We start from the raw sequence: 20144 nt of genomic DNA, 5'->3' as shown, positions 1-20144 counted from the left end.
AATGAATCCTATGCAATGGTGTAACAATTCTGAGGCACAGGTGAACTGCTTAACCATATCTAAGAAATTATCTGCTAAGAAACTACAACCATCAGTATTTACACTGAAGGCATCATTGTCCAGTCTTGGGTTTAGATTTCCTTACCGTGATTTAATGACATTAAGTACATTCCTTCTTTTATCTAAGTTGAACTGAGCTGAATGCAGCATCTCTGATTTGGTATTCTTATTTAGTGAAACAGAAGTCCTGAATGAGAAAACAACAGTAAATAAGTGAAAGTTTAATGGCAATACAAAACAAGACAAGCATCTTGCATTAGCAAGATGTACCATGGATGAGTCAAGTCTCGTTTTTGACAATTGCTAGGGATATTGAAAACCTCTTTGAATAAAAAGACATTTGTCTGAGACTAGCAGATAATTTGAAATTAAATACAGACTGTCTTGTAGTTGAAAAGGCAAGTACCTGGGAAAGATGCTGAAAACAATATTCCCTCCATTTCTCTGACTTCTCTTACATAGTTTTATGTAGAAGTGAAACAAAGTAGCATTACTGTGATTCTAAACAAACTCTTGGATTTTCTACATGTTGTCATTGGTAGATGGTGGTACTTGGAAGAGCAGAACATCAGGCAAATGCAAGACACACAGAGCATAATTGCTCTTCATAAATGCTGCTATAGGGAGGCTTTGTTCCACACAGAGTTTTTTGGATGCTAGAACTACAAATGTGACTGATAATAATAATAAAAAGTTAATCTTATTTGCTGAAACAGTACTTAATATCTAGTAGGGGCATTTCCTCAAACCTTCCCAACCTTCCTTATGAAGGCTCTGAGGTCCTGATGATAACTTCTCATGGATAAAGGATGTAAATTCTTACTGTGTGGTGTAAGTAAATTATCAAAAAGGAATCATTTAACAACTTGTGACTTGGGTGAAAAGTACTTTTTTGGCTCCTCCCCTTGTCTCTCTTATTCACCTGAGAAGATAAGAATATGGTTTCTTCTGCATGCTGTAAAGAGGAGCTGACTGTATTTGGTCTAGAAGAGGAGTTTCTGACTTGGGAGCTTGACTGTTCTCTTTCCTCTTCCTTTGTGATCTCTGTAACACCAAAGTAACTGGGAGAGCATCTGGAGACTGAATTATGCATTTCCTTAAGGGCTGCAGGGGAAGGTCAGATGTTTTCTGAAGGCGTACGCGGTCAATTCCTGCAATACACCACCACAGCTGAAGTCAGTAACAAAGCAGGCCCTTATTTGATAACTAAAGAGGTTTTTAAGCTTATAAATGTAAGTCATCTGCTGTATGATCCAAACTGGAAAAATAATACTGAAAGGTAATCCTGAACTTACAGAATCATGGAATAGTTGAGGTTGGAAAGGATCTCTGCTGCTATCTGGTCAAAACCCCGTGCTCTAGCAGGGCAACCTAGAGCCAGTTGCCAAGGACCACGTCCAGATGGCTTTTGAGTATCTCCAAGAAGGAGACTCTACAACCTCTCTGAGCAACTGGTGCCAGTCCCCAGGCTCCCTATCACAGTGAAAAAGTGTTTCCTGATGTTCAGAGGAAAACTCCAGTTTTCCAGTGTGTGCCCACGGCCTCTGATCCTGTCACTGGGCACCAGGTATGGCCTCATTAGTGCAAAGCAGGGGAGAAGGATCATCTCCCTCAACCTGCTAAGGCCAAAATCTTAATTCAGGCAGCAGATCTGATCCTCAGTTTTTTATAGCTCCCTTTTCCTGCCCAGAACTAGTTATCTTCTGTTAAATTAGGTGTAGCTAATTGTTATACCTAATTGTTGTTGGCAGGTTTTTCTGGTGGGTAGATTACAATCCAGGAAAATAACTTATCAATGTTGACAATGATATTGGCAAGGTACAAGAAGGAAAATTAATCCTTCAAAGGCAAATGGTGATGCTCAATCTGTCTTCCCCATGAGAGGACTCCAATATATGGAATGTATATTTTGCTAATTTAATCAGCAAAGATACAGAATTCAGGCAGTGCCAATTCAACAGAAGCATGTTCAGTAAACCAAAGTCTGTTATTGCAACTATTTTTTGTATTATTTAAGGAGGCTTTTATTTATCAAGCATGATTCCCATGGCATGTAATGCACCAGCATGAGCTCTATAAATCAATTTTACTCAATTCAAGGCTGAAATCAGGGCCTTCTGCCCAGGTCTGGCTTTCACGCCAGATGAACTCAAAGTATCTGATATGGTATCTGATAGTTCATTTAAATTCACTGCTAATGCATATAGGGCAGCCACCTCCAAAAAAGGTTAGTAGTTACTACACACATTTTTTTCCTCCTCTTTTCCAAACCTTTCTTTCCCCATCTTCACAGTCTTATTCTAACTGAAGCTGCTGCACAACCAGGAAAACAGGGAATTACCTGTCCTGTTGTCCCCAGTAATTTCCTCAGTACAGGACTGAGGACTGAAATCACTGCCTGTTCAGCTCAAAAAATATCTCAAGGATCTACACAGAGCATGTCTGTATTGTGAAAGAACCTCACTGCACTGATCTCTGACCAAGTTGGTGGGCTTGGTACGGTGCAGTACCATGCAGAAGTATCAGCCTGGCCCAGCATGAGCTGCTATATCTGCACTGAATGGCCCAGTCCCTGTAGGACTGATCATACTGAATGCTGTGGCACTCTAGAGCACCTCTGCTGCTGTCAGTTGTAGAGCTTCAGCACCTGCCTGGCAATTTTAGTGCCATGCTGTATGGAAACAGAACAGAAATATTTGCAGACTTTGGAGGAGTATATCAAGTACCTGCCCACCAATATGAGTAACAGGTCACCCACTGGCCTTCTAGTTTGGTGTTCAAGCCAAAGCTATCTGTATTCTCTGATGATCAGCACGGGGACAACTTTCAGAGGACTATTCAATCTACTTTGGTATCTGCTGATAGCAAAACAAGCTCATAAAACCACGTTCCCAGCTGTTTTCTGACCATGCCTGACCTAGGGCTGTGCGATAATACTGCAGCCAGTCACCCACAATGCTCCGGATCTTCCTCTGCAAATTCCTCAGATCTCTGGCTGCATGGGTGTCATTTATGCGGCTTACAGTTGCCTCTGGAACTTCATTTTTCATCAACAGCTCTGTCAACTTTGGCTTTAAAAAAATAACAATGGAAAAACACAGTTAAGAACTTAATGATTCCATCTGGTGTTCTGTGGTGCTGCCAATGGCATACACTATTAAACGCCTTTGAGATACAAACACCTTCTGAGTAAAAGTTATTGATACACCTGGGAGTAATTTAAAAACAAACTTTTTTAGCCAGCTCAACCATCATTGGAGAATAGTTGCAGTAGTGAATATTGCCCTCTTCTAGTCTGGACAAAGGAAACAATAAATGCTGAAAAGCACAGTAGATACTGATAACATTTGTCTACTTGGCTGGGCTCATGAAAACTCCAGTGGTCAAAGAAGACAGCATTTTGCACTATACAAAACACAAAATTCCAATCACATTTAATTTGTTCTGAACATACATAGTAATGGCACAATACATGTAATAACTTTTTACAAACAACAATTAATATATCAGTGTGTTTGAAAGAGCCTTGATAACTACGGAAAGCAAAAATTAACTGAGACAGCCTCCTCTGAAAAATACAACTGTAGCCTCAAATTAATATAAAATTAACTCTACAGAGTCTCTACTTCATACCTTAAATAAAATACACTTAAATTAAAAATAAACAATTTTAATATTGTACCCCTTGAAAGTTCCTTTTTTTCAGCCAGTAAGTAGCTACAGCCAAAATACTGCAGATTGATTTTGGATTCCCTAATTCTTTAAATTGGAGTAGATATCAGATAAGTTACTCTTCTCCAGAGCAGTAGGATTCTCTCCAGTTAAGACTGAAGTGTATTTTTCATTCTGTGCAGACTTTGGTAATGTTGCTTTCTTGCATAAATCAAAATCAGACTAATACCTGCTTCTTTAGTTGCAATTTGTTATTTTACTCACTGGAGGTTAATGTAATTATTTTTATTTCTTTATAACAAAATCTTAAGTTTGCTTGCCAACATTCTGTATTCTCGGAAAATGTTACACATTCTACCATGCCACAGTGTGACAATCGATTGAAACTTTCCTGAAAATACTCCTCTTTTAGATTTGCCCCTTGAAATGAGATCTTAACCTTTCAGAACAAATTAATAGAAAGTCTCTGTGGTTAAATGTAATTGAGTGCTAGAGAGACAAAAATCAATAATTTTCTCAGAATGATCTCAAATCTCCTCTAAATTTCCAATAGTTTCCAAATTATATCAGCTTTGAAGAAAATAATTTTCTGCTGGTGTAAACTATAGATGCAAGGGAACTTAGTAAGTGACAGGTAATGGTATTATGCCTGGTTTTAATGATGGCTGATTACGTGATGCTTACTTGGGGCAGGAAAGGATTGATGGATTATGTGGGTATGGATAACATTGTTTGCTGTTCAGCTCCTCATAATGATGGCCATGCCTAATGCAGTACAGTTCTTGGGGTGAAGACTTTTATAGAGAGCAGAGACTGATATGAAAGCAGATATAAACAGGATTGCAAAGGGTTGGTATTAGTTTTAGAATGAATCCCTTGCAGAAAGACAAGTAGCCAATATGTTTAACCTGCTTTAAAGAGAGTATTCATCACTTCTGCTATGATGATTCACAGTTTTCATTGTGTGGCATTTAAGCATTTGTTGTTTCATGAGGTTTTAGTGTGCAGTGTCTAATTATTTGGATTGCTGAGAATTGAAAAAAATACAGCGATCTTAAGGAGATCATTTGAATTTTGGAGGAGAAAAAGATTGAGAGATTCTTACTGACTGTAAGTAAGAAGCACTGTCAAAATTCAGAGGAAAGATAATTTTCATTAATAAGAAACAAAGGGAAAACTAAAAAGACAAATGCTGATTTACCTCAAAGTTTATACCATTTTTGGTGTTGGCAGTTATTCTATAATGAAGTAACAGGTACAAGTATTTAAAATACCACTAATTAAGGCTGATATTCTAATGTGAGCATGTCTCATATCCATTTTCAAAAAGTCTTTCAAAGTAATTGGTTCTTTTGGACCAGTGGGGTTTAAGCAAGTGTCCTGCTTGGAGAAGGAAGGACAATATGATTGTAGAGTATTGTATATTGTATACCTCTCATGTGTGCTGCTAGGGTTTGTCTTGATGAGTCAATGTGGAGTTTGTGAGAGTAGAAACCCATAATCAAATTAAAATTTGATTACACACCTCGAGTCCTGTGTCCAGTTCTGGGCCCCTCAGTTCAGGAAGGATATCGAGGTCCTAGAGCAGGTCCAAAGGAGGGCAACCAGGCTGGTGAAGGGACTCCAGCACGGACCCTATGAAGAGAGGCTGAGGGAGCTGGGGCTGTTCAGCCTGGAGAAGAAGAGGCTCAGGGGAGACCTCATCACTCTCTACAACTCCCTGAAAGGAGGTTGTAGCCAGGGGGGGATTGGTCTCTTTTCCCAGACGACTTTCAACAAGACAAGAGGGCACGGTCTCAAGTTGTGCCAGGGGAGGTTTAGGTTGGACATTAGAAAGAATTTCTTTACAGAGAGGGTGATCAGACATTGGAATGGGCTGCCCAGGGAAGTGGTGGATTCTCCATCCCTGGAGATATTTAAAAAGAGACTGGATGTGGCACTCAGTGCCATGGTCTGGTAACTGCAGCGGGAGTGGATCAAGGGTTGGACTTGATGATCTCTGAGGTCCCTTCCAACCCAGCCAATTCTATGACTCTATGAAAATGACTCAATAAAAGCTTCTGGTCCTAACATCTTCATAGGTTTTTACTACATTAAAACTTCATAGGTTTTTTACATCCTTGTGCTAGTAGAGTAAGTAAAGATTCAGGTTGTCTCTGACTCAGACCTTATCTGCCTGCCATATATTTTCTGTATTTTTATCCAGGTGGAATTTGCTGTGTCTGCCATTTAAAGTCAAAACCTTTTAAAGTCGAATTCTCCACCTCAGTGCCTCATCAAGGAAGGCTTTGTGTGTAAAGGAGATCTGAACTAGGAATTGTATACATTCTAAACACCTACTCAAGGATGATCACTTTGAGTGAACAGCGAGGTGGGTTGAGAACTGGATGGATGACAGACCTCAGAGAGTTGTGAACTGTGGTGTGGAGTCCAGTTGGAGGCCTGAAGCTAGTGGTGTCCCCAGGGGTTAATACGGGGTCTTGTCCTGCTCAACATATTTACCAATGACCAGGATGAAGGGACAGAATGTACCCTCAGCAAGTTTGCTTATGATACTGGGAGGAGTGACTGATACACCAGAAGGTTGTGCTGCCATTCAGCAGTACCTGGACAGTTTGGAGAGTTGGGCAGAGAGAAATCTCATGAAGTTCATCAAGGGCAAATGTGGGGTCCTGAACTTGGGGAGGACCAGTACAGGTTAGGGGTTGCCCTGCTGGAAAGCAGCTCTGGGGAGAAGGACCTGGGAGTCCTGCCAGCCCTTGTGTGCCCTTGTGGACAAAAAGACTAATGGCATCCTGGTGCATTAAGTGTGGGCAGTAGGTCAGGGGAGGTTATCCTCCCCCCTCTACTCTAAACTGGTGAGGCCATATCTGGAGCACTATGTCCAGTTCTGGGCTCCTCAGTTCTAGAAAGATAAGGAACTACTGATGGAAGTCCAGCAGAGGGTTAGGAAGGTGATTAGGGGACTGAATAATCTCTCTCATGAGGAAGGCTGAGAGACCTGGGTCTCTTTAGCCTGGAGAAGACTGAGAGGGGATCTTACGAATGCTTATAAGTATTTACAGGGCAGGTGCCAGGAGGACGGGGCCAGACTCTTTCTAGCAGTGCCCAGCATAAACAAGGGCATAAACTGAAACACAGGAAATTCCATCTGAACATGAAACCTCACTTTACTTTGAGGGTGACAGAGCACTGGAACAGGCTGCCCAGAGAGCCTGTGGCATCTCCTCTGGAGACATTCAAAACCCACCTGGAAGCACCTGCTCTAGGTGAATCTGCTTTATCAGCAGGGGTGGACTACATTATATCCAGTGGTCCCTTTCTAGCCCCTGCCATTCTGTTACTCTAAGATGCTGTGATGTGAATGAGTCAAAAGACTTATTTGGGTTATATCAGTTATCTCTATTTCCTTATAGTCCTTCAGAGCAGTGACTCTTTCAATTCCACCTGGGAAAGATATCCAGAGGATTCTGTACGGTGCTTCATCTTTCCTAGTTCTTATTTGAGAGTGGCTCATATTCTCCATTCTTCTGTACAGGAAGCCTCATTCTGGCAGAATTTCAGGTGGCAGTCTTAAAGGGACTCAGGAGTAGCTGTATTATTGTTGTGGCCCAGCTATTTCCAGAATCAGAAGGAATAAAGTATTGCTCCTCATCCTAGTTTATAGAGGGACTGCAGTTTATTAAGGAGGTATTAAGAGCTTCTCAATCTTCTTTAATCAAAGAACTGCTGAGCTGTTTAAAAAAGCTAAGGTCTTGCTTATAAAATGTAGACTGAATTTTTGTTTCCAAACAAATGAAAAATAGGTTAGATTTTTAATGCATTAATCTACTACTTTTATACCCCTTCATTTCAATGTTTCCTTGCCCACATAAGCAGAAAGGTGTATGAGTGAGAAGCTGGGTGTTTTTTTGCTAATGATGGTGATGTTCATTGTAGTAATTTTATTGATTACATTCTAACATCCAAGCCTATGAGCTACCCACTGTGAAACCCGGTTACAAAATGCCATTTAATTACTCCAACAAATTTAGTTTCTCAGAAATTTAGGATTTAATCTAAATTTCTCTTAAAATCAATGAGACATGACACATGTATACATACCTCTTACAGACCTGCAATGTGTGATTTACATTTTCTAGGCTAAATGCTTTCTTATACAACAGGAAGAAGGAAATAAACTCTGAACAAACAGAATTTTGATTTTGTTTTACTTGGATCATAGACTTATGCTTTTCCAACAACTGTTTTACAACTTTTTTCTGACTCACAAATCACATAAAAAGTCTGTTTTACTAACCACCTATTTCAGCCCAACTATAAGACAGTATTTGCCTTTAAGGTGCTGAGGTTTGGCTGGATGATTAACCTAGCTGGAATGTCAGCTCACTGCATGGAAGTGAAGACCAGAATGATTTGGATCAGGATTTCTTAGGGCTTCATTCATTACCTGACAACTACAGCACAATATATTATACCTACCTCAGAAAAAGCTGTCAATGCACTTGGTATTCTATCTGACAATTCTAGAAAGGACAGATATAGACCAGAGAATTCTAGACAAATTACAAGTAATATTTAGCCATCCTTTCTGAGCAAAAGTGTTCTCTGTTCTATCTGCACTTTAGACACAGTGGATGCAGAAAAGTAGGAAATTATAACCAGAAGTTGTGAATAGGAAATATATAACATAATTAAGGAAATCAGCCAGAAACAAAAGGCAGAAATAGGAACCTAAGGACACAGAAAAAACTGTCCCTTTGGGCCAGACCTTGGCATAAATCCACTGGAGTTTATATTTAGTCTCTGGAAGCTCATATGTGATTGCTCTGTACCATTGTACTTAGCACACATAGAGGGAAATAAAATTGCAAAGCATATGTTCTGGGAAAGCTCATCAACTCTCATGTTTGCAGAGCAAATAATGTTATTAAAGGGCCTTCATAAAATACAACAGTGTATCAGTCACAACATACCCATTCTTCCAGCCGTGGAAGAGCCGCACCCTGCGGTGGTGACAAAGACAAGCACACACTTTCATGTTGCCACTTGTAGACCAAGCTAATTGCAAAGCGCCCAGCAATCCTCAATGTGATGTACTCATTAACCTGAAAGAGCAAACAGGGAGCTTTACTAACTCCACCAAATGTTCATATCTATTTTTGGGTGGTAGAGGCAGACTGAAGTCTCAGAGAGTTACCCAAGACAGTTGGTCATAAGCAAGAGAATGCTCAGGTACTCCAGGCTTTAGTCTACAAAGCATTTTCAGGGCTGTTGTTCTCATCTGAATCCTGCAAAGTTAAGCTTGTAGCCTGTGGACAAAGACAGCTCCTGGCCCTTGGCCTGAATGACTCCAAAGGAACTGTACTGAGAGTGTGCACGGTTTGGAAGGTGATCTGTACAGCAGGAAGCACTGAGAAACTCTCATACTGCTCAAACCACTCAGGAAAGTACTTATACTTCAGAGGCAGAGGCTGTGGAGACAAGACAGACAGACTTGGGAAGCTCTAGTCCTTGCTTGCCCTTTAGCTGCTGTTTAACTGTTGGTGTGAGTGGGTGAAATGTGGAAAATGTCCAAATTAGTCCCCAGTAAAGAATTAGCATTTTGACACATGCAAAATACTTTCTTAAAACTGTGGTCACTAAAGCCTTCAGCACTGTCTGTGCACGTAGACCATGAAGAATGCCCTGGTGACAGCAAGCAAGGGACTTGGAACCACTTCCGTTTAATACAAAAAACAGTTTGCAGCAGCATGTTCCATCCTCTGGACACTCTTTCCTATTCAAACAAAATAAACACCGTGTTGCAAAACCTAACAGCTTTACTAAACTCATTTCCATTTTCATGTGGCTCTTGAAGGACATCAGATTAATTTGATATAGCACATAATTCATATACTACAAACTGTCACATTCTGTATTTGATATCCAGTTTTATGGATACAGTTATCTGTATTTGACAGTTTGAATCCAAACTGTTTCAATAATTATATGCTTTGATTTTTACAGACTTTGTAAAAAACAAAACTGCAGATACAGCATGGTATTTTTGACATTTGAACCCCCTGCAGATTTCACTGAATAAGCAAAAGTCGATTTGCAGAAAAAAAATCCAACTCCAAATAAGTATATCTGCCTCTACAAAACAGCTGTGGCAGCTGTAAGAATTTTATGGTCACTCACTTAAATTTACTCCTTCCTGTCAGCTGCCAGCCCAGTAGTATGAGCCAAGTAAAGAAAACAGGGTATGGGGGTTTGGTTACCCATCATTACTGATTACCCACCATCACTGATGGGGCCTTATGTATGCCCTGTGTAAAACACCAAGCATGTTGCCAGTAGCTTTGTATTAGCAAGGAATAAAAGAACCACCTGATCCAACCACTGTTGACTGCACTTGTGCCTGAGGGCACACTTACTGACTTGGGGTCTCAAATGTTTCACCTTTGTTTGTGGTGTTTTTGCAGGGTGCAAGGCCCAGCTCTGGTAACTACAAAACAATGGAAGACTTCTCATGGACATCAGTGGAAATTGCATCAGGCCTGCAGTGAGGCAAAAAGCTGCCTGCTACTGAACATGCCCAAAAGAAAAATGAGGAATGGCTTGTTCATACTCCAAAGCTCAGAAAAGGCTCTTCCAAGATGCTTCCAGCAGAGAGGATGGGCCCCTGTTTTATTGAGTTACAACAGCTGCAGACAATTCACTTTTCCTTCTTCTCACTAAGCTGACACTTGAGTAAGACAGAGGTAATGACACCCACTCATGTGGAGTCTGTTGGGAGAACCATTCTTTGTAAAGCATGTGTTAAAGAAGAAGCATAAGGATCATGTTTCTTGAAAATAGGACACCTCAGAGAGACCTGAAGATGTGAAATTTAAAAAAAAAAAAAAAAAAAAAAAAAAAAAGAAGAGGTAAGAACAACTGTAAGAAAAGTAAAGTAATAAATATTACCTGTGCTATAACTGGCTGGGCAAGCTTGCCATCCCGAGGCCATTTCCATTCTCTGACCATTTCTTCATCTTTATTAGTCACCAGACCTCCTTCCTGATTAAACATCACTGTTACGGTGTTGCTGTAAACAAGCAGAAATATGAAACCTGTTTTTCCTGGTGTATCTTGGTAAAACCTAAGCAATCCAAGAGCTCTCTTTGATCTATGAGTCTTTAATTTAAAAGCCACTTTGCATATCCACTCCTTCATCAAGCTTTTCTCATGCTACAGGTCTGTGGGGCTGGTATAAATTATTATCCCTGTGATACAGAAAAAAGATCTTGTTTTAATAATTCAAATTTAGAAGAAACCCATGCCAAATTATGTTATTTTAATGCCACTTCCACTTACTAGTACATTACTAGAAGTTCTAAAACACCTCAAATTCTATTGTAAATTTAAAGGAAAAAACAAATAAGGTAAAATGGCATGTAGCTGACAGCTTCAGGAACATTTTTATGACTCTATCCTTAATATTTATTAAGAATAATACATATTCTATTGCTTCTTTTATCTATATATAACCAAACACTTATGTATACATCAGTGCAAACACTTATCAGTAGATAAGCAAAGACAAATCCTACATGAAGACAAATTTTGCAAAACACAGAAGGATCCTCAGATAGTCAGAAGTTTTTTAAAGTGGATTCTCTGTGTTGATGGTCTTCCTTAGACACAGAGGATTGGAAATTTTAGGGGTTCATTTCTTGAAGTAGCCAGCATAGTCCTAGGTTTGATGTTTTTTTTTTCCTCACGACTTAACTGACTACTGCAACAGAATCTTTAATAAAAGATGTTTAGAATCTTTAAGAAAAGATGTTTTTCTTGAGTTTCCACTAGGTTTTGAAAAATAAATGCATGTATATTAACAAGGAAAAAGCAATAAGCATAAGGAACCCTGAAATTTAATTCTTGCACTTTATGTTTTCCATGTATTGATTTTCAGTAACATAAGTTGGGCAAGTGTAAGTAAATTTGCTTGGTTTGATTTTATATTCAAACTGAGAATTGTTTCAAAAGGGGGTTTTAGTATTCTGGATTCCTAGACTATTTTTTTTTAAACAAGGGCCAGCTCCTTCCATTAGTTTTGTGGGCACTGAACTCCTTTTAAAGTCCTTTTATAGAAGAGCTGAACAATCCTTCCCTACAGAACTCCAATAAAATATATTTCTCCAAATCCAAGCACTCATCCAGAGTGGTAATCCAATAAACTTGACTTCTACAAAAATGAAGGCAGCTGCAGCTAATGTGTCCTTCATTTTTAGCTAATGTCCCCCTCTCCAAAGCATGAAATTTTGATCCCAGATGTCTTGAGTACTGCAAAGTCACTAGAGAAGCATAAAAGGCTAAAACTAAGGAAAAAACTGTGCTGTAAGTAGGAATCAATTATAATCTTGTTCACAACATGTAAAGGTGCACAGACCTACACAGAGATATAAACAGATGTTAACCAGATGAGAACTGTCAATGTTCAATTTACATGCTCTGGTGAGCCTGAAATTTCAGAGGAAGCCACCAGTATGTCTGCTTTCCACAAGAAGGCATCTGCTCTTTACAACTGCATTTGAAATTGACAAAGAGAATTTTGAGAATACTACTGCAGCTTCTGTTAAACAGGGTTTTAACACAGATCAGTCCATGTTATAAACTTTCGTGTTTACCCACAAAAGTAAGAAAGAGGTATAGAAGAATAAGTATCCAAACAAATTCTTGCAATTGTTTTAACAAGTTGGTGTAACACAAACCTGGGAAAAGAAATTAAATCCAGTGAAAGACACAATCAAGAAAAAAATGTTAAACCTCACACAACACTTGTTAAAGCACTTTTCTTAAAACTGGCAACTAAGATCTAATAAAAACAATTATAGTCTTAGTTTCCATCCTTATTAAAAACAGAGCACAGAAAAAGTGGAAGTGACTTAGAGAAGTCATCCAGACACATTTAAAGAGAACAAGGGAGAGGGACCAAACAAATCTGCAAATATTTGGTGGTGGTCCAGCACAAAGATCTCAGTTCTGTTGTGTGTAAATTATTCCAGAGTAGGTCAGTAGCTCAAATTTCTCCATAAAGTTATACCAATTATTTCTAATACAGAAAATCATAATGAAAGCTGAAAAACATATAGAACAAATATAATCTGATCATCTCTTTTTACAACCCATTTAATGCATTACATTGTGAGGCACTAAAAACTGGCAAGAGTGAGGAAGAGGATGTCTGCATTTTGTCTTTGTGGAATATCCATCTGCAGCTCATCTCATGCATCCAAGGCAGTCAGAAGGCTGGCTCCCAATAGCCTTCTGTCTCCCTTGTATAAATTTTCCAGTAAGCCAAAGAGCATCTTGTCCTCATGGTATTGGTTTCACAAATGGGAAATTCAACTTTCAAAATTATTTCTGATTAGTTTAGCAATTAAGGTAACAGTGCTTTTGGGCTGCTTGAAAAAACAGTGGCATTTGACTCCTAAGGGGGACTAACAGAGGGTCCTACATCTCCAGGTAACCTTCAAATAAGATGGAAGTGATCTTTTTAATCTTCCCACATATATGTTAATATCATCCAATGCCAAACTCTGTATGGATTATCAGTATTAGAAAAAGCCTGGTGCCCAAAAACTGTGCCTGGCTTTACATTTTTGAGTTGAGAGGGCAGATGAAAAACAACCATCCAAAATAAACCAAACCCACTGTTAGACACACAGCTAAGATCAGACTCTTAAGTTGCAGGGAAAAAAAACCAAACAGTGTTGCACAACTTATTACCTTTCTCATATCATTATGGTTTTGAACACTGTTCACATCCTTGTATAGCTTCATGGTCTCAGCTCTGATTTGTAGCATCAAGCAAGAGCTCATAGTGCATCTACCTACCTGCTAGGAAGATAGATGCTGCCATGTCCAAAAGGGGTGAAAGTTCCAACAATAGAGTGATCTGGAGAAGGGCTGAATATGTTGGTATAGAAACCCCCACACGGGAGACTGCAGTAGCTTTGGCAAACAGCAAGATGCTGAGAAGGATAGCTAAAGTGAGAGTCAAGGAAGATACTTGTTACCATTCTCTAGTTTTACAGTTTCTGTTTCATGCCCCTGCAGAGAACACAGGGACTAACACACTCTCTATCAGCTCTACATTGGGTACAGGTGCATACAGAGCAGTGAGGCTACCAACCCAGTCATCTCCTTCCTTGAAGGAGACAGGTTGGGAGAGATGGAGGATGGGCACAACTCTCAGTACAAAACCCTCCCATCTGACTAAGCTAACATGGATGGTATAGGCCAAAAGTTACCTTCCCAGGACCAACATATACATAAGAAATATATTTATGAAGCATAATATCTTTAGTAGTTTTCCCTGTGACCAAGCAGGCTATTCAGTGATGCTCATTCAAGACAGGGTTACACTCTATACAACAGACTGCAGTCTGATGCCATTAACTTGTAACTACATTTTCCATTCTGGAATATTTATTTCTGAGCCATGTACACCCACCTGACACATACTGGACTTTGTTGTTATAACCTGACTACCCGGCTGTGTCTCTGGTATTATATAAATACAATCCTCCTCTGAGAGAAAATGAACAAAAGAAAGATGTCTTTCACACAGTCAAGTCTTGGAAGCTGTTGAGCTACACATTAAGTCTGAGCCTTCCCCCTGGAGAAATCCTTTCAGTACTCTTACACTGTTGCTAGAAGACACATGTGCTGTGTAAACTGAAAGGATATTAAATGAAAGATGAGCCATCGTTCAGCCTATAGTGCAGTTTTCCTTGTGTTGTGCCTGTTTTCTTGACCACAGGGATCTGAGGTTTGTCACATGCCAGCTCTGGCCCGATGGTCATGTCACTCTGAGCCCTCCATGTCTTGGAGAGAGTTTCATCTCTGTGATCACCATAATGCCGGAGAATAATTGGTTTGTCTAACCCCACTTCTTTCAACTTGGATGTTTGCTCTTTTCTGCTTACATAAGGGAGGAAAAAATTACACCTCTGATTAGTTCTTGCTAAGCAGAATCCTCAGTCAAGACTTCTATTAATTTAGAATGAAGTTTGACCTATGCAGAAAACATAGCTTGATTTATGAGTTTCTCAGCTGAGACAGGAATTATCAAGCTTACTAATTTAGCTAGGAATTCAGACGGGCTCACAAACATCATTGAACAGCCCCATCACCTATTGAATTTCTTACAGACATTTCAGTGCTTTATCAATGAACTCAGCCCATGAGTTGCAGTAGAATGTGGTGCTTCATACCTCTAACAGACCAGCATGGACAATGAAAATTTCTGGTTTAAAATCTCAGCTATTGTACATTTACAAGTATCTTAACAAGTCACTGGGTTTATATTTTCAGCTACAGTATCAGTAAAATGTGCTCAGTGTTTGTTCTCTGATCTTTCTACTTAGTGCAAGAGAACCTGCTGATCTCCCAGTTCCCTCCCCAGGCAATACTGTCCTGATGTGACAGATTTCTGTTTTCTCTCATCAATAACCTTTCAGTAGGACCTCCCTACAGTTAATGATACTATTTCTCACTCACATGAGAAACCGAATTGTTTCTCATGTGAGAATCCCGAGAAGCTTTGAAAACAAAGATGATAAATATTATTAAATATTATTAAACACATTACTTTCCAATACCAAAGGGGCAAGATCACGTATGTCACCTGTGGTTAAGCTGGCACAAGAACTGACTGCACCAACCTTCTCCTACACTTATACATAGCAGAGATCCTTTGAATGTGAGGGGAAGTCAACTTTACCCCTGTTGAAGATCTGTCTACCTGATTGGTTTTTTTCTCCACTTTCACCATCGTATATTCCACACATACACTCTCCTACTCTTCATTGCTATTGCTTATTTCACCCTTCTGAGAAAGAAAAATACTTAAATATTTAGATATTTCTTTATCTAACAGCCAAATTTGTATCTATTTCTGTCTCATGACTGATCATGAGAAAGAAGCAAAGAGAGTTTGAAGCTGGCTAAATTAACCCAAACCTAGCAGACAGCTGTTGAGTCCTGCTGGCCTTTGGCTGATATCCTTTCCAATTAGGTGTTCTATGCATACTATTCTACATGTATATGAGAGAGCATACTTTCATCTGTTAGTCTTTAAGCATTTTTAAAAATGTGCAGGTCATCACTTTAGTATTAGGTAAACAAAATCACTACAGGAAAATAATGAGCACAAAAGTTGGTCAGTTTAATGAAGCTAATTATGTAAAACACCAGCCAACAGAAATCAAAGGAATATTATTTTTGTCTTCAAGCCAATATTTCTTGCTGTTTCAATTTTGCCTAAAATATATATACTTTATATATATATATATTATAAATAGAGAAAAAAGTAGAAACCTTTTGCTGACCTGTCTTCATTTATATTTAAGAACACTAAGCCAACACTCATGGTACTAACACAGGAACCTGGTGGCAGTATCAGGGTACTGCAATATGAAGAGCAGTATTTTACTTCCAACCAGATGGGCCAACAGTGCTTGAAAATGCTGCAAACATGCTCAGGTCCTGTGAAAGGGAACACCTTGCTTGTAAGGAGACTGTATGACCCTACTTGTGGCATAATGTCATCTTCAGTTGGAAGACCAAATCATCTGACTGCACAACTTCTGGGAATAGTAAAATGATAGACCCCAGAACAGATGCACCACAGATAACCACAGGTATCCTGAGTGTTTGGAGAAGCAGTTCTTAACAATTGCAGGCTGGGAAATGTCAAAACCCAGAATCCAAGAAGATAAATGACAGACACTTTTCACAGTGGTCTCACAAACATGTAATTCCAATTCTATGTTTCATGGGTGGGAAGACAACAGTGCTCATTTAAACACTCAGAAAATACGTTGTTTCCAGTAGAAGCCTCACATATTCAGCTTTCTTGTTGCTTTTCTTTTTGGCTTCACTAACACATGACATACCTCTTGGAAGCTGACATACAGAGTTTGGTCAAGCAATGCAAACTCCAGTTTTTGCTGCAGCATCAATTCTTTTGGACTTTGTGCTGCTCAGTTCCCCAAGGAAACACAGAATCATAGAATGTCTTGGATTGGAAGGAACCTTACAGATCATCTAGTTCCAACCCCCCTGCATGAGCAGGGACACCTCCAGCTAGACCAGGTTGCTCCAAGTCCCAGCCAGCCTTAGAGGGAGAGGCATCAACAACCTCCCTGGGCAACTCGTGTCAGTGTCTCACCACCTTCACACTGAAGAATTTCCTCCTAATGTCTAACATAAAACTCCCCTCTTCCAGTTAAAAGCCACTACCCCTCATCCTGTCACTACATGCCCCTCTAAAAAGTCCCTCCCCAGCTTCCCTGCAGGCCCCCTTCAGGTACTTGAAAGTTGCTGTAAGGTCTCCCTGGAGCTTTCTCTTCTCCAGGATGAAAAACCCCAACTCTCTCAGCCTCTCCTTCTAGGAGAGGTGCTTCAGCCCTCTGATCATCTTTGTGGACCTGCTCTGGACTCACTCTAACAGCTCCATGCCCTTCCTGTGATGTGGGCTGTGATAATAATTCCACAATAAGTAATATGCTTTATGTCCTATATTGTAAAATGTACGATATAGCAAATACATACTAACACACTAAAAACTGCTCAATTTTATACACCTATTAGCTCCTAAACCTATTATTATGAAGATTTTTTTTTTACCTAAGATACATTTACAAGATACATTCACAATTTTGCCAGTGTACAGGAATGCCCAGTAAATAGTAGGGATGTGTAACTGCTGAAATTCAGAAAGTATCCTGTAGACAGAAAATTATGTGGGCTAACTTTATTAACTGTCCCTGTAAGTAATTAATCTTATAATTAGCTTTCAGCAAAAATTTTTTTCATTTAAACCTATCCTGCTAAATTAAATTACTTCTTCCTCAGAGGATTGATAAAGCAAGGTAAATCTTAACTATTGCTGACATCTCCATCTCTTGACACTACTTTAGCACTATAGCTGATACTCAGAGAATGGCTGATTGGAAGCTAATACACATTTTAAGCATGTGGCCAGTTTCCTATGGGAGCCTCCAGGGTTTTAAAGCTATCTTGTGCTATGTAAAAAAAAAAAAAACTTAAATATAAGCAGCATGAGGAAGTCTAAAGGTCTGATTCTAGACACAGTATCTTCCTTCAGGGCCCAGAAAGGCAACAGGCTACAGATCAAAGCAAATTATCAAAATGCAATATTATTTTCATGGACTACGGTTTCTTTTCAAAAAGATATTCAAACAGCTTCTCACAACTATTGGAAAGTTTATCTCCATATTAATCATAATCAGAAAATACTGTCTTGGCACCAATCCCTGAAAATGTGTCTGCTGAGGTAATTCTTATTTTCCCATTACCATTACCTAAAATAAAAGTGTATGTTTCTCCTTCAGGAACAGTGAAATGTTTAGCAGAACTCTGAAAGCTTTCAGGGCAATAGTGCTCTCCAGACCAGAATGTTAGTTAGGTTAATTTGCAATCCATTAAAACACTGCCATTTTTTCTAACTTTGCTCACAGAAGTAAAAAACTCAGTTTCTTACATTTGGTTTTGCATTTGTTCTAGCCTTTCCAGTGTCCACATAGAAGACAACTCCTGGTGAATATCTTCAGAATGTGAGTCAGAAAGCTGGAAAATCCAATCTAGAGAAATAGAATAAGAGATTAGATGTATAAATGAAGACCAATATTAATGTCAGTCCTGTTCTATGGCATCTGTCGATAAAAAGTAAGATTCATTCATGACTACAAAGTTCTGGAGCACTATGAATTGTCTGAAACAGAATAAAGAGATTCTTTGCCCTGAAGAACATAATGGGAAAGTGGGAATGTGCATTGTTCCCACCTTCAACTGAAAAGCAGAAAAATATGTCTAGGAGAAGACAGAAATCCTGATAAATATATTATTCAGATAAATTCCAGGTTAGACCTTCATATGAACGACCTTAACTTTCCACACCAGACAGAGTAACTGTTTGATTTGTGTACAGCCCAAGTTTGCTGATGAAAAAAGGGTGCGGGTAATGCAGACTCTTATTATTCTCAGCAGCAATCCAAAGAAGTAGTTGAAAAATTAAGCCACACATCATTTTGAGCAGTGAGGGCATAGGATTTTTCTAGCATGCATTTCTGTAAGACACCTGTATTTGCAGCTGCACTATGGTAGGTATATTTTACTTAGTTCACGTGCTCAGCATTCGTGAATGATTTGAGGCAGCCAGATGGAGTGTGCAGAAAGAAGTTCCTTAATTTCTAGAAATTCTTGGTTATTGTCAGTTTTCTAAAAAGGTGAGAACGCCCAAGAAATTAGATCATTTGATATGGAAGTTCAAATGAGGTGATAAAAAATGTCTACAGACACAGATTGTTAGAGAATGTGACAAGCCATTGTTAAAATCAATACAGGGAGAGTCAGTTTCCCAATACTGAGTGTTTCCCTATGAACAAACTGAAAAGCAAGGCAGTCAGAAACAAGAACTTGGTGGGTTAGAACTGCAGTCACAGAAATGCATTACCTCTTGCTGGCCATTCACAGAATTACAGAATTGTCATGGCTGCAAAAGACCTGTAAGATCCCCACATTCATTTCCTTCACCAAACAAAAAATAAACCTGTGATGAAAAACCTGGCTAATGGGTGCTGCCATGGGATAGGAAAGGGTAAGAATAGTTTAATGAAAGCTGTGTGTCTTGATCCTTTGGACACTCAGTCGTGGATAAGAAAAGTCCAACAGCTGCCTGATTATACAGTGCACTGGCAGATCCACTGGTGGAGTGCTGAAGGGAAATGTGCATCATCTTGAGATCACTGAGACAAAAGAATGAAGAGGCTGCCTGTGAGTACAAGAGCTAAAGGTGGAATCGATACTTCTGCAAATTTAATATCTCAGAGACACCAAGAACACACTACAGTAAAGCATTTCAGAAGTGCTGTTGCTTTGTTACAAACAGAAGAAACCATATACCACATTTTCAGTAAACAATAGGAGAGGTTATAGTTCCCTTTAGTGCCTATATATTTGTTTATGGAGCTGTTCCTCTGTGCTAGGATGCTGGGTGTCTCTGCAGCACTTTTAACCTTCACCAGCCAGAGAATTTCAGTTCTGCAGTACTGATGGCACCTGACCAACTGCATGGCCAGGACAAGAAAGAAAATGCACAAATACTTTTTTTTTTTTTTTTTTTTAGCACCCATATGGCAATGTTTATAAGGAAATCCATCAAGAGATAAGAGTAAGCAGTTCTTCCATTCAGATCATGAAATCTGTCCACATTTTATGCAGAAATGGTATAACTTTTCAGTTAGTGCATTAGTGCTCCCACTTGAAGAAAAAGTTATTAAGTCAAATATATGTGGTCGGATAGTTTCCAGAGGGAAAGGCTTAAAATAATATCCCAAAGCATTTATTCATGCTGT

General features: G+C 39.2%; 1 protein-coding gene across 12 annotated transcripts in view; it reads right to left on the bottom strand.

Annotated features, from left to right (window-relative positions):
- Positions 1–20144, bottom strand: part of C1H3orf20 (chromosome 1 C3orf20 homolog) — a 71016-nt gene that overhangs the window by 42617 nt on the left and 8255 nt on the right. For 9 of the 12 annotated variants that reach the window (XR_011730044.1, XM_071764850.1, XM_071764824.1 and 6 more), the window contains 8 exons: positions 18272–18371; positions 14452–14685; positions 13597–13746; positions 10684–10804; positions 8709–8840; positions 2978–3131; positions 983–1211; positions 146–247 (listed from right to left, as the gene is read on the bottom strand). Coding sequence is in view for 11 of the 12 variants with exons in the window: in XM_071764850.1 (XP_071620951.1) it covers positions 146–247; positions 983–1211; positions 2978–3131; positions 8709–8840; positions 10684–10804; positions 13597–13746; positions 14452–14685; positions 18272–18371 (1222 nt within the window). In the remaining variant the exon portion in view is untranslated. The remainder of the gene's footprint in view (positions 1–145; positions 248–982; positions 1212–2977; positions 3132–8708; positions 8841–10683; positions 10805–13596; positions 13747–14451; positions 14686–18271; positions 18372–20144) is intronic. The other 3 variants (XM_071764842.1, XM_071764870.1, XM_071764910.1) reach the window with 3 other exon arrangements.

Source organism: Heliangelus exortis, chromosome 1 (assembly GCF_036169615.1).
Source record: "Heliangelus exortis chromosome 1, bHelExo1.hap1, whole genome shotgun sequence".
NCBI classification, from domain to species: Eukaryota; Metazoa; Chordata; class Aves; order Apodiformes; family Trochilidae; genus Heliangelus; species Heliangelus exortis.
This window is presented reverse-complemented; position numbering and strand designations above follow the sequence as displayed.